Raw genomic sequence first — 12067 nt, 5'->3', positions numbered from 1 at the left:
AAAGGTAACCTTCTTGATGTTGTGGTAATTATGTACATGAGAAGATGATGGTTTCTAGAGGAAGTGGTATCATATATACAAAGAATGCTTGAGAAATGCAGGCAAACTTGGAAGGCAAAGCAAAAGACAGGAACAGCCCCTGAAGAGGGGTGGTTGTCTGCCCAAAGCTCAAGATGTTGTACAACCATCCACAGTAGCAATTCTTGCTCCCATAGCCATGCTGGAGTCCAGCTGGGTGTTGTGCGTTTGCAGCCTGTTTTTCAAAATTGGATGCTTTGATTTTAGAAGAAGCGTTCAGTGGTACTTTAACTTTCAAAGTTGTGATATTCCTGTTCTTGTGGAATTTGCTGCTGCTAAGAACATACCATTGCTGATGTCTCTCAAATCAACTTCAGTAAATGCAGCTGGCTTATTACAGTGCAGGTTCTATGACTTTATGACTGTTTGCAGCCTGGGCTCACCAGATATTAGAGCTTTTCCATAACAAAAGCACTGCCTGTGAGCACTAAACTTCCAGAATCTGTATCCCTTTCCTGGGATCTATATTCCCTACAAATTATATACACTTGCAAGCCAGTGCCTTGCAGCCAAGTGATAATGCTGACCCCTCAGACTGCCTGTAACATCAACCTTCTCCGGCTTGGTGGATATGGCTACAGCTTATCTCAGTGAAACCTGTGGCAGATGTGAGCAGATACACACCAGGGGAAGTTTAGTACGGAATTTCCAACCAAGGCTATCGCTCACAATCAGTACCATGAGAACCCCAGACTAGGATCTGTAGTGTTTGTGGATTTGCAAGTACCGTTCTTCCAAGCCTGCTGGAAATACTGTGCCTGGCACATCCTTTGATTCCATCACTTTTTTAATGGTCACATTTTGTGGTTCAGTATCTGTGGCTCAACCAGTCATCTGGGTCTCTCTCCTTGCAGCTTCAGGTGATGAATTCCCATAAAAGAAATGTTATTCTTGCACTTTTAAATTCTTATTTAATACTGCAGTCTATATGCAAAAGTATCCTCTTCTTCCCATGTGGTATTTTTAATCTGTTTTTTGGATACACCTTTCTCATTTTCTTTGCAAATTTTTGAACATGTTTCTACTTCCGTGCTTTGGCCATTAATTAAAATATTAAAGACAGAATATTCAATAATCTGTGAGAAACTTTTCTATCCATCTCCTTCCTGCTAGGGTAGCTTCCCTGAATTTATTCCCTGAATATCTAGGTTAGGAATATATTTTTTTTTGTACCCTCACATGCATTTATTTGCACTTATTAAAACTGAACTATATCTGTTCTATCATGGCCATAAGATCCTTCAGCATGTTCTTTGCAGTCTGTTTCATTTTTTCACAATAATTCTGTGGCCTCAGCAAACCCTTTGGAATTGTTACTATAGATCCCTTCTGAGTACTCTGAACAATTTTAATCTCATTGAATGTCTGCTGATAACTGCATTTACACTGTGAAAATTGACCTTTTCTTTCCTGAACTTTTAATTGGTTACTAATTCATGAAGATCTTTCTTTTCCTACAGTAAGGTTGGTTTCTTTAAGATCCTTTGATGCAAATTGTGTCAAATGTTTCCTGGAAATCTAGGTAAACCATATCAGTTGGATCCCCTTAGTCCATGTGATTCTGCCTGACTTTTTCAGAAATGCTAAAAAAGTTGAGGCATAACCTCCAAAAGCTGTACTAATTCTTCCCCGTTATATCATATTTACCAATGTTCATTAATTCTGTTATGAGGGTTAATATAGTAAAAATACAGTGGAAAACCTCAAGTTATACACAGATCCCCAACTCCTCCTTCTAAAACCTTAAAAAAGCATTGGGGTTTTTTGCTAGTGCTTCCAGTTCAAAGGAGTTTTAGTAATATTTTTAGTCTGTCTTAATAGTTCAGCAATTATATATTTATATTCTTTGAGAATACTTAGTTGAGTGCTGTCAAATCTTAAAAACAGATCTGAATTTTTTCTGATTTGAGACCTCTTCAAATAACCTTTATGAGAAAAACATAATTTAGAGATCCTCTGCCTTCTTTAAAAAATTTATTTTACTAGAGACAAATATATGACTATGAATTCAGTAACATATTCAGTAAGTCTTCAGAATTATGGAATACTGACAAGCACAAGCAAACCATCCTTGAGTTTGTATTGTGGGTTGTCAAGTATAACTAGAGATTGTAAACTCTGATTTTCCTTGTTGAAGTAATGATTAATTTTGTCATGTATGACATATACAATGGATATTTTATTTAACTAAAAAAATAAGTTTCAAATTCATATTAGTTATGCTCACACTTCAAAAATAAATAGAAGTAATAACGATAAACATCTAAACTATGTTTCTCAAAGTCAGAAGGAAGAAATAACAGATTTAGTGCCCTTGGATGCACTGGAAAAATTTTATAAAAAAAAAAAAAAATCCTTATGGTTAGTCATTACAGATGCTTTTGCAAACCTGGTAGTTTTAACAAAGGTATTTACTATTCGATGAACATGTCTTTAGCACCTGAGCAATGTTGCATTATTCTCTGTCCCAACAAAGCTTGTTTGTAATCCTCGTTTGTGCTAGAAAGGCTGTTATACTAAGAGCTTAAAACTCACAGAATTTTGTATCAGGAGCAAAAAGCCAAGTTTTTCTTTGTCTATTTCACAGCCAGCAATGAAGCAGGTTCCTGAGCCCCGGGCCATCCTGTCTGCCTTCCTCTCAGTCGTCATCTTCATCGCTGGGTTTCTCTTCTGAATCCTCGTTTTCATATCCCTCATCCTCATATCCGAAGGTACCTTCAGCTTCAGGGCCAGACTGACCCTCCTCTTCACGCTCATGGCACTGGTCAGACCGAGAGCTGGGTCTTGACTGAACATCATATTCCTCTTCCTCCTCCTGGGAATGGCCCAGCAGCAGGTCTGCCTTTGCTTTCTCTTCTTCTTCCTCGTCCTCTTCACGGTGCTGGTCAGAGGTGGGGCTGGACCCATCCTCCCCTGCGTGGCAAGGCTGATGGGCACGAGGGCTGGCTCTTGCCTCTTCCTCCTCCTCCAGCTCACTGGACTGGCCGTCCCAGGTGGAGGGTTTGACACCTTTTCTCTTCTCTCCCTCGTCCTCCTCACAAGACTGCTCAGACCAAGGACTGCTGTCAGCTGCTGCCTCAAAGGATTCTCTTTCTTTCACTTTATCCTTGATGACTCTGAAAAGACAATTTGCACATGTGATTTTATTTTCAGGTAGGATGCTTTCCAGTAGCTATTAAACTACCTTCAGGTAATCTAGGACAAATCCTGGGAGACTTGGCTGGGGTGAAACTGAGGAAGAAGGGGACACACCAGAGTTTCCTTTTATGCTAGAAAGTAACTATTATTTCTGCTTCCTTTTAAATCATGACACCTAATAGATATTGAAAAGTATTTTTTAATAAGGCTTGTTTAAAAAATTCAGTAAAGGTAATATAGAATGAAGTGACTTGCTAGCAACCTCCCAGAATTTTTGGTGAAAGGAACAAATAAAAAATGTTTTTCTTCATTTGTCTTTGAAGTGCATTATGTAACGTATCCAGTCCTCTCCTCTGTTTTATGAAATAATATTTAATTCGGGGAAGAAACAATAAAAATCACATACTAATGCTAACGTTAGTAAAGCTAACTACATAGTCAAATATTTACCTGGGAAATACTAGAAATAATTTAAAAAAAAAAAAACAAAACAAAAAAAACAAAACAAAAAACCCACAAAAAAAGGCAACCCAAACCTACACGTCTAAAATGACTTTCTAATTACTTAGTATGTAGTGGCAAAAAAAAAAAAAAACCTTCAGTAATCTCTACCTTTCTCTGGCATCAGTGGAGTTAAAATCTTCAGCGCTGGAGCATTGTAGCAATTTAGTAGTCTGTCCTTTCTTTGAAACAAACTCTGGGCATATCCCCAGTGCTCTCAGTCTGTTAGAGTAATGCTTTTCTGCAGCTATTCTGGCATTTTTCTGTAGGAAAACCACAATGGTTATGTGTTATCTAAATAGATTAAATGTCTGTCTTTCCAATACTTTTGTTTATACAAATACTCTGTTTCATTAATTGCATCTGACAAGTTGAATGATTATTTACTGCAGGGAAGAACGGCAAAACAATACTTGAAAACTTTATACCAGATTTTCCTTTTCTGTGCTAGTTTAAAATCAGTTTGCTCCCTGCTTTTCCTTTATCCCTTCTCCTCTTCCTCTGCCTTCCCTCTCTGGGAGCTGCTGCCCTAAAAAAAGTAGTAACTTAAACCTCTCACATTTTTTCTGTAACTTTTTTTTGTTGTGTTTAGTTACTCATGTTGTAACTGAATCAGACAACACGTTTACAACAGCCACCTCTGTTCCCTGTACAAGCATGCCATGAATGCCTAGTCACAAAAATTAGTAATATTTAGATGAAGATGGGGCAACAGAGATTGAAACGGACAAATGCTGGTCTCAAAAGTATCTGTCGTGTATCTTCTAAAAAGGTTTGACTACAAATGTCTTACGCAGTATTTGAAGATAAGATTTAGTAGTAATACAGAAGCGAGACAACCTGAGTGACTCTTTCAAAAAGCAGCGGCCTTTGTTTTACTCTTTCTTCCATTTCTTGCAACTCTTGCAAATACTCTTGCATTCTCTGCTTCTCATAATCCCTAAGGGAAATAAGAGTACAAGAGAAATTATTATTAATTTATAATACAAGTAATTTTCTACAGCAGCTAAATTGCTCATAACAAACTAAATATTGTCCTACTTAAAGATACATAAAAGGTAAATTATTTTCTGGTGGTTACAGGATCTGAGGTTTATAGTCTCATTTGCACAGCAATTGCTTGCTTGTAAGTACTGAACAAAAGTGTCTCTGAAGTAGTCGCTTTGGATAAGCAGAGAGAGGTCCTGGCTAGCGAGGCGAAGTAGAGGCTGTCTGAATTTGGATTCTTAGGGGTTTTTTGGATACTTAGTTGTTGTTTATTTTAAATTTGGATATTTAGTTTTTAAAATGCTGATTTCATACAGATATCCCAGTTGTTCTAAGCAAAATTAAAAAGAATACATCACAGGAAATGAGTATTGTTACCTTGAAGTCCTGATTTTTATTTAAAGTTCGCTGATAGGAATCTTGCTACTTTACCAGTCTGCCTCACAAGAGGGGTGGGCACATTCTGGATCATTTTTTCTTAGTTGGCTTGTCGAGGGCCCAGTTAATATAGCGGAATGATGAAACTGTTGATTCATCAACTGAAATGATACCTCAGGTCACAGCAAGCACTAGATAATCCAGATAGCATGGGTTGTAATCCTCAGTGTGTGACAAAGACGCTTCTTGGTGACGTTGCCTCTATACCAGGCCAGCTCTAGCAGTGCTAAGTCAGACACTTAAGGGCAAGTACAAGAGCCAGGGGCCATTTTACACTTCTGTCTCCTGCCTCCTTCCCTTGCCTTCCTCCGAACGTCAGCAATATGGCTGGGCATTAAGGCAAGTTATTCACCATTTGGAGGGAATGAACTTCATTGTTGCTACTTGCTTGCTCTCTCAGGCGGCTTTCTACAAACCTAATTATCTGTTAGAAGAGCACTTACGCTAATATACCTTATTACCCAGCCTGTGCTGAAATAAGCATTATCAAGTTAAGCACTTGTACGAGCCTTAATGCATCAGCACTAGGAAAGTAATCTTGCTTTGTAATAGCATAATTTTATGTGCAGACAGGGATTAAGCATGAGTGTTTTACAATACTCCTGAAATCTGATTAAGCTAAATACTGTAATGTGAAGTTCGCTCTTGAATGAATTCAAATCTGTAAACACACCCACTGTCTCTCTTAATTCTCCACCTTGCTACTGTAACTCAAATTGTTTTCTGCTTCTGTCCTAGAGTCAGCAGATCATCTGCCCAAGGACACTTAGGTTATAAAGCTCCTGTTATTAACAGTAACTGCCGGTTCTGTTGCAAAAGCAATTATGCTTGAGCTCTGACTCTAACAAAATACTTAGAAGGGACTGTTCTCTTTTGACCTGCATCTCTATCACTGCATCTCTGCTCTCTGGGATCCTAGGTTAGCTGTGCTTATCCTAGACTGTCGCCGCTTCTTGTGTGCGCTTTGGCTTCAGCTGTCTTTGGGGGAGGCGGTAGGTGGGCACAGATGTACGGGGGGATGGTCACGGACTGCCCACGTGGCCGAGCAAAATGCTCGTTGCAATGCTTCTTCAGGCATACCCTGGCTTACGCTGCCGAGCCGCTGCGCTTTGTGCTTTCAGCGTGTGAGAATGCACACGCTTCTGCTTCTGCTGCGTTTTTTCTGCCTGGTCACAGCACAGCAACACTGGTGGTGGTAGATAACCATTACAAAGTTTGCCGGTGGAACAATGTGCGGTATTGTCTAGCAGGTGGTGCTACGCTATTTCAGCAGATTTGCTTATAACAGACCAGAGTTTAAAGTCTATTATGAATAAATCTGCAGTTTTCTATTTTAGCTGTAAAGAAGAGACCTACGTAAAGCAAAAAAGAATGATGAAACCTCTTTTGTTACCTTTTAACTCCCAGCCCTACCCTTGACCCTCATTTCAGAAAGATCTCTATCCTGGACTGTATTCTAAACACCCTACGAAACTGAGGAAGGTAACTTAAAAGCTGCTAGTCCAGGCTATGAATCTTGTGATCTGGTGTATCTCACGGTCATTCACCCTTGTATTGTTTTGCCCTGCTACTGTCAGTTTGCCTCGGTACTGGAAATTAGGATTCATACTCGCTGCCCAAGAATCCTGCCTATGCATGAAGCAACAGGGGCAGAGCAGTCAGCACCTCTCACTGTCTCCACATAATGATGCCTTAAACAGACGATACTGCTGTACTGCTATCATGCCAAGAGATTATAAACCTCACTAAAGACTCATTCAAACAGGACTAATTTATTTTTTTTAGGATTAAAAAGCACAAGAAGCAGAAATGGTTAAATCAGCCACAAACACAAGGTCAAGAAGCAATTTTGGAGTTAGACCAGCATCAGAGAGCTGGAGGCATCTGGACTGCTAGCTGACAGCACACCAAGAAGGCTCTGGTGTTTTTCCCTGTGTACCACTCTTCTCAGCGGTGTAGAGTCAGTGAATTTGTATCTCTGCTAAAGGTAACTTTGAATCCCATTCTAAGCACCAGCAGCTTCCTTGTTAGCTGCTGATACATATGCTGAATTAAAATTATATTCCTGTTCTAATTTTCCCTCTTAAGTGGGGAACTGCTGGGACAAAAGCAAGTTGTGAAATGTTCGCTACTTGAGGAGATGGCTGGCACCAAAGAAGTACCAACACCTATCAATCCAGTGTGTAACTACACTGTTCCTTTTCATTTTCATTGTTTTAAATTTTCCTCTTTAGTTGATATGTCAACTGAGAGAAAACACGGGAGTCTCCTGTTAGCTAATCTATAATACTATAAGGTGGAATGTATAGATCAAAATCATTAGAACAGGCAACAGTTTCCCAGCTGAAATACTAAATTGGACCACTTTTAGACTATGCTTTTTTTTTTACATTGTATGCTTAACATACAATGTAGAACAAGAGGTTCAGGATTCAGGTGAACACAACAAAATACCTGAATGTTTTTAATTTGGATTTAGACACCTGAGCTAGGCTCTGATGTGGGTCATTGGCCTCAGCCCGAGCTGTTACAATTTTCTGGAGTTTTTTCGTTCTTTGTCTCTGCTTTGTTCTGTTCCTTTTTTGTTGTTCTTCCAGCTTTTTCTTTTCCTCAAGTGAATTCCTGGGTGGAAAAATAAACTAAGGCTGAATTAATTTTAAATGGAGAACAAGACTTCAAAGGAAGCTTTGGCAAAGGAGATTCAAGAGAGAAAAACAGGGATGGCATAAGAGGACGCAAGGTATGTGCTGTTTCAAGGGATTCAGGCATATCCTGGGAAACACCAGTCATTTGTCCCTTTCCTGTGGACATTGTGACAACAACGCACTACTGTTTCTTTAGCAATCATAAATACTAATTAAAATCTTTAAATATAGGACTTAAGTTTTATATTATAATTAAGTCCTTATATTAATGTATTAAGTCCTATATTCACCGCATGGAAGGACTAACTACGTATGTAAAAATACAAAAGAAGTCTACTCTTATATATGAAATGTAGAGCATTGCTACAGTAATCACCTTACAGCTTGTAGCCGTTGTCTTGTGGATGCTGTGATTTTGGGTGATTTAGATGCTCCAAATCCCAAGAGATGGGACTTTGCACTTGAATGTCTCATCTGAGGTTTACGTCTTGGAGAGGCATATGGCCAGCGTGTCTCTTTCAACTTTTCTTCATCTTCTTGAATGTCCTTCAAAATCTTCCCCTTGTTTGAGGGAATATGAGGGGTACGAAGATCGAAAGGTTCACAGACTGTAAGGTGTTTCACTTGTTTTTGTTGCAGGAGCCGTTTCTGAAATTTCTGGTGTAGGAGTTCAAAATCTGGAACACTTGATTTGATCTTGAGTGTATGTTCTGTTTCCTTTGGTTCGGTGCACTTGTGTTTCTTCTTTTTTTTGGCATTTGTTAAAGCCAGTCTGCTGTTGGGTAGAGATGAATTGCGTAGCAACTCTTCAGCTCTCATCCTGATCCTGATGCCTCTGTAGAGCTCTTCCTCCTTCAGCTTGTCATTAACAGCTGGACTATAAATACATTTAGGAACTGGTTTTGCTTTGAACAGTTTTGTTTTCTTTTCAGGTGTGGAAAGGTCTCTTAATTGCATTTTCCTAATTTCATTCCTTTGCTTCTCTCGTTCAATGAATTTAAATGGCTTCTGAGAAGCCAAAAGCTTGAGTTTGCTTCTCTCTCTCACAGACCTCCTGCGTTCTTCATTTCGTTGCACGATTTCGTGGTAGAGTGGAAGGAAAACAGCAGCGGGCACTGGATTGGCTCGGAACTTTTTCTGACACTCTGCTTCTTCCTCTAGTTGTTTCCTCAATAAGTTATTTTCCATTTCAATCTGTGACTTTGATTTGATGTTCTGTTCTTTTTTTCTAGCTTCTCTAATAGTCATCTGGAAAGGCTTGGGCACAGTGACTTTTGGTGACCACTCTTTCTGTTTCTTCTGTATCATTCTGAAGGCTGGTGAGCTCGGTAAGCTGTGTTTGGTGCGGGAGATGTAGTCTTCCACAGAGAACCCGTCCCACATTTTTTCAATCTGTTGCTTAGCAAATGTAGATGATCCAGTTTCACTACCATTTTCTTCAAACGCTAATTCTCTGTCAGACCCATCAGATAGACTTGAGCCTAAGCGATCACTTAAGTCAGAGTCTGAAAAGGATTTGTGCAAGTTTAGAGGCTGATATGAGCTCTTCTTCCAAGTTGGCCTTTAAAAAAAAAGAGATTAAAAAGTTGGTTTGAGTCCAGTTCAACATTGCCAGTAACTTCCACGCTACGGTATCTTCATTAGAAACAAAAATGGACGGTGCTGGTGGAAAAGGGAAGGGAGAAGAGAAGCACGTTGGGCACTCACACCAGATCATAGTTTTAAGTAAGTGCTGACCGCGAACAAGTCAGCACTTCTTAAGGAAAGGCACCATGCTTTACTAAATGTGTTGTCCAGTCTCTGCTGCACACCCACTTGTAAATCTCACAGTCCGTTAGCAAGGTGAATAAGCATTTTTATTATTAAAACTAACTTTTCTCTGATTATCTACTTATAGGAAATGAGCAGAGTAACACTTTCCAGCCCCAGAACAAACCCTGCTGTATCACAGGTGACTATAAAGATGACTGAGAATCTTCAGGTAGGAGGTACCACCAAACTTACCTATAACATGTACTAGAGGCAGCGGTTTTCTTGTCTGAGCGTTGTACTCCTTTTAAATATAGTTTGTTCCGATACATACTTTCTAATTTTGCCATGGTCTCCAAGTGGGCATTCTTCAGCTCTTCTAGCTTCAAGTAATAGTCTTGATTTGAATTGCACATTTTGGAAAAGTCTATCCCAAAGTCAGAGTCTCCATTTAGAGAGAGGGTCTGCTCTCCGTCGGTATTTGAATCCAAATCAAAACCATCCTAGAAGAGATGTTTAAAATTTTGACTGTTAGAAGAAAGGGGAACAAGGTTCTTAATACTGCTTTATCCTAATTAAGTCTAATGAATGATACAGTAACAGCAAATAGAGATACCTGTATACAATGCTAATGCAGTTACATGGAATAATCTTATGGCATAATAATTTATATCCTAAGGGTCCTACTTAAAGCATGTGAAATTCCTAAGTGTGTCCCTGTAATCAGTATCTTTATACCAAGAAATATGATGAAAAGAACTTATCAAAAGAAAAAAGTTTAACTATTTTATAAAGTGTATTTTTTCCTTGATTACTACACAGCTCTAAAAAAAAAAAAAGCACCTTTATTTGAAAACAAACAAAACCACAACAGAACCTTCTCTGCCTCCCATTTCCATAAGCATTCTAAAAAGTCATTAGATATCCTGTGTATAAATGCTTATTCCCATTTCCATAACTTACTGTGAAATGACAGGGATATTCTGTAGCGCTTATACTTCTACTGTTTGGCAGCTTGCAGCTGTGTGCAGGCAAGCATGTTCTTTAAATATTTTTTAAAGCTTACACGAGTTAGAGAAGTTACTACAACCTGGTTAGTCTGCGTTACAAAGGCTTACTTTATGTTATTTTTAAACACCATGTTTTAAAAAAATTACAGGACTAATTTTTTTATCCAAAATTAAAATAATACTTTCCCACACGGAGGTATTTAAGAAGCTTTGACATTCCAACAAAAAGTCTTGCTTATGTTTTGTCTGGTTCACACTCTAGAAATCTGGAACTCATTTGTTCTATAGCATAGTGACCTAATGCAACATGAATTACACGATCAAAGAAGCAGATTTTTAAAAGCCATTACAGAATGCCCAGCAAAAGGCACCATCCACCTCCGTCTGAATCTGCTTCTTCTGACGTCGTCTATAAATCTCCCGACCCGCAGGAGGATCCAAGCCTCTCCCCTGGCCTGGGGCATCGCCAACTCTTAAATCTGCTCTCCAGACACCGGGGTAAGAAGCTCATTAAGAGATTGGTGTTGCACAGGCGCTGCGGCAGGACCACCTGTCAGGTTTTCCTACGTGTGTGTGTGTGTGTGTGTGTGCGTACCGCAGGTTTGCAGGCAGGGCCACGTTAAGGCGAGCCCATCAGCCAGCCTCAGGCCTCCCGCCTCCCCCGGTTGGTCGCCCAACAACCCCTAACGGCGCTTCCCTCCTCCTACCCGCCGTCAGCCGCGCTCTGGGGACCGGGAGGCACCCCCAAACCCCCCCCGTCCCTCCCCGGCGGTACCTGCGGGGCGGCGGGCGGCGGTCCCCGCTCGTAGAGCGCGGCGGGCGCCCGGGTGCGCGGGTCGAGCGGGGTGCGGAGGCAGGAGGCGGCCAGCCGCGCCGCTCGGTGCGCCGCCTCCATGGCCACCGCTGCCCTCGCCGCCGGAGGGCAAGGAACCCGAGGAAGGGGAGGCGGGACGGCCCGCGGCTGGAGGCGGCCCGTTGGGCGGAAGAGGAGGGATTTGTCCGCCGGCGGGGCGGGGGGGCCCGGCCGGTTCTGCTCAACCGCGGGGCTGCCAGCGGCCGCAGCGCTGCGAGAGGGGCGAGGGGAGCCGAGACCTGCCGGAGAGCCGGCAGCAGATCCTGCCCTGCCCCGTGCGGCGGCCGGGAACCAGCGCGACCCTTCCCGCAGCTCCGCTCCCTGTGCGAGACACACGGCCGTGGCCGCGGGTGCCTGCAGGGAGGCGGCGGAGGCCGGGGTCTGCGGCCGGAGCTCGATTCCATTGCCTGTCTGCATCTGCTGGACTGCAGGATTTTAGTCGGAACTTTCTCCTTGACAAACCCACTTTTTTTTATCACCTCAAATTTTTGAAGAATCTTCTCCCGTCTTGAAGTGTGCAACTACAGATAAGCAATTACAGAACAAGGGTAAGCTGGGAGCAGCAGGAGTGTTATTCTGCCTCTGTAGGGCAGCATTAATGATTGTTGGACCTATTTATTTTAGTGAATTACCAACATTACTATGTAAAGAAACAGATTAAAAGATTA

General features: G+C 41.2%; 1 protein-coding gene across 2 annotated transcripts; it reads right to left on the bottom strand.

Moving 5' to 3' along the window:
- Window positions 1-2239: 2239 nt before the first annotated feature.
- Window positions 2240-11512, bottom strand: FAM161A (FAM161 centrosomal protein A). 2 transcript variants are annotated; one of them, XM_075749820.1, is made up of 6 exons: window positions 11322-11512; window positions 9792-10039; window positions 8164-9348; window positions 4558-4657; window positions 3829-3980; window positions 2240-3194 (listed from the first exon to the last, which is right to left on the bottom strand). In XM_075749820.1, exons 1-6 carry the CDS (start codon window positions 11439-11441, stop codon window positions 2717-2719), a joined length of 2283 nt encoding a protein of 760 aa, XP_075605935.1. In that variant the 5' UTR covers window positions 11442-11512; the 3' UTR covers window positions 2240-2716. The 2 variants fall into 2 exon arrangements, with proteins under 2 accessions (XP_075605935.1, XP_075605936.1); XM_075749821.1 differs by having other exon boundaries at window positions 3169-3569.
- Window positions 11513-12067: the final 555 nt, after the last annotated feature.

Source organism: Balearica regulorum, chromosome 3, assembly GCF_011004875.1.
Source record: "Balearica regulorum gibbericeps isolate bBalReg1 chromosome 3, bBalReg1.pri, whole genome shotgun sequence".
In the NCBI taxonomy this organism is placed as follows: Eukaryota; Metazoa; Chordata; class Aves; order Gruiformes; family Gruidae; genus Balearica; species Balearica regulorum.
Note: the sequence above shows the minus strand (reverse complement) of the source record. Positions and strands in the feature narration are given on the sequence as shown.

Coding starts and splice junctions, on each gene's coding strand:
- FAM161A (XM_075749820.1), bottom strand. CDS start 11,441: ATGGAGGCGGCGCACCGAGCGGCGCGGCTGGCCGCCTCCTGCCTCCGC. Junction 10,040..11,321: donor CGCCGCCCGCCGCCCCGCAG/GTACCGCCGGGG, acceptor CATCTCTTCTAG/GATGGTTTTGATTTGGATTC. Junction 3,195..3,828: donor TCCACTGATGCCAGAGAAAG/GTAGAGATTACT, acceptor TTGTCTTTTCAG/AGTCATCAAGGATAAAGTGA.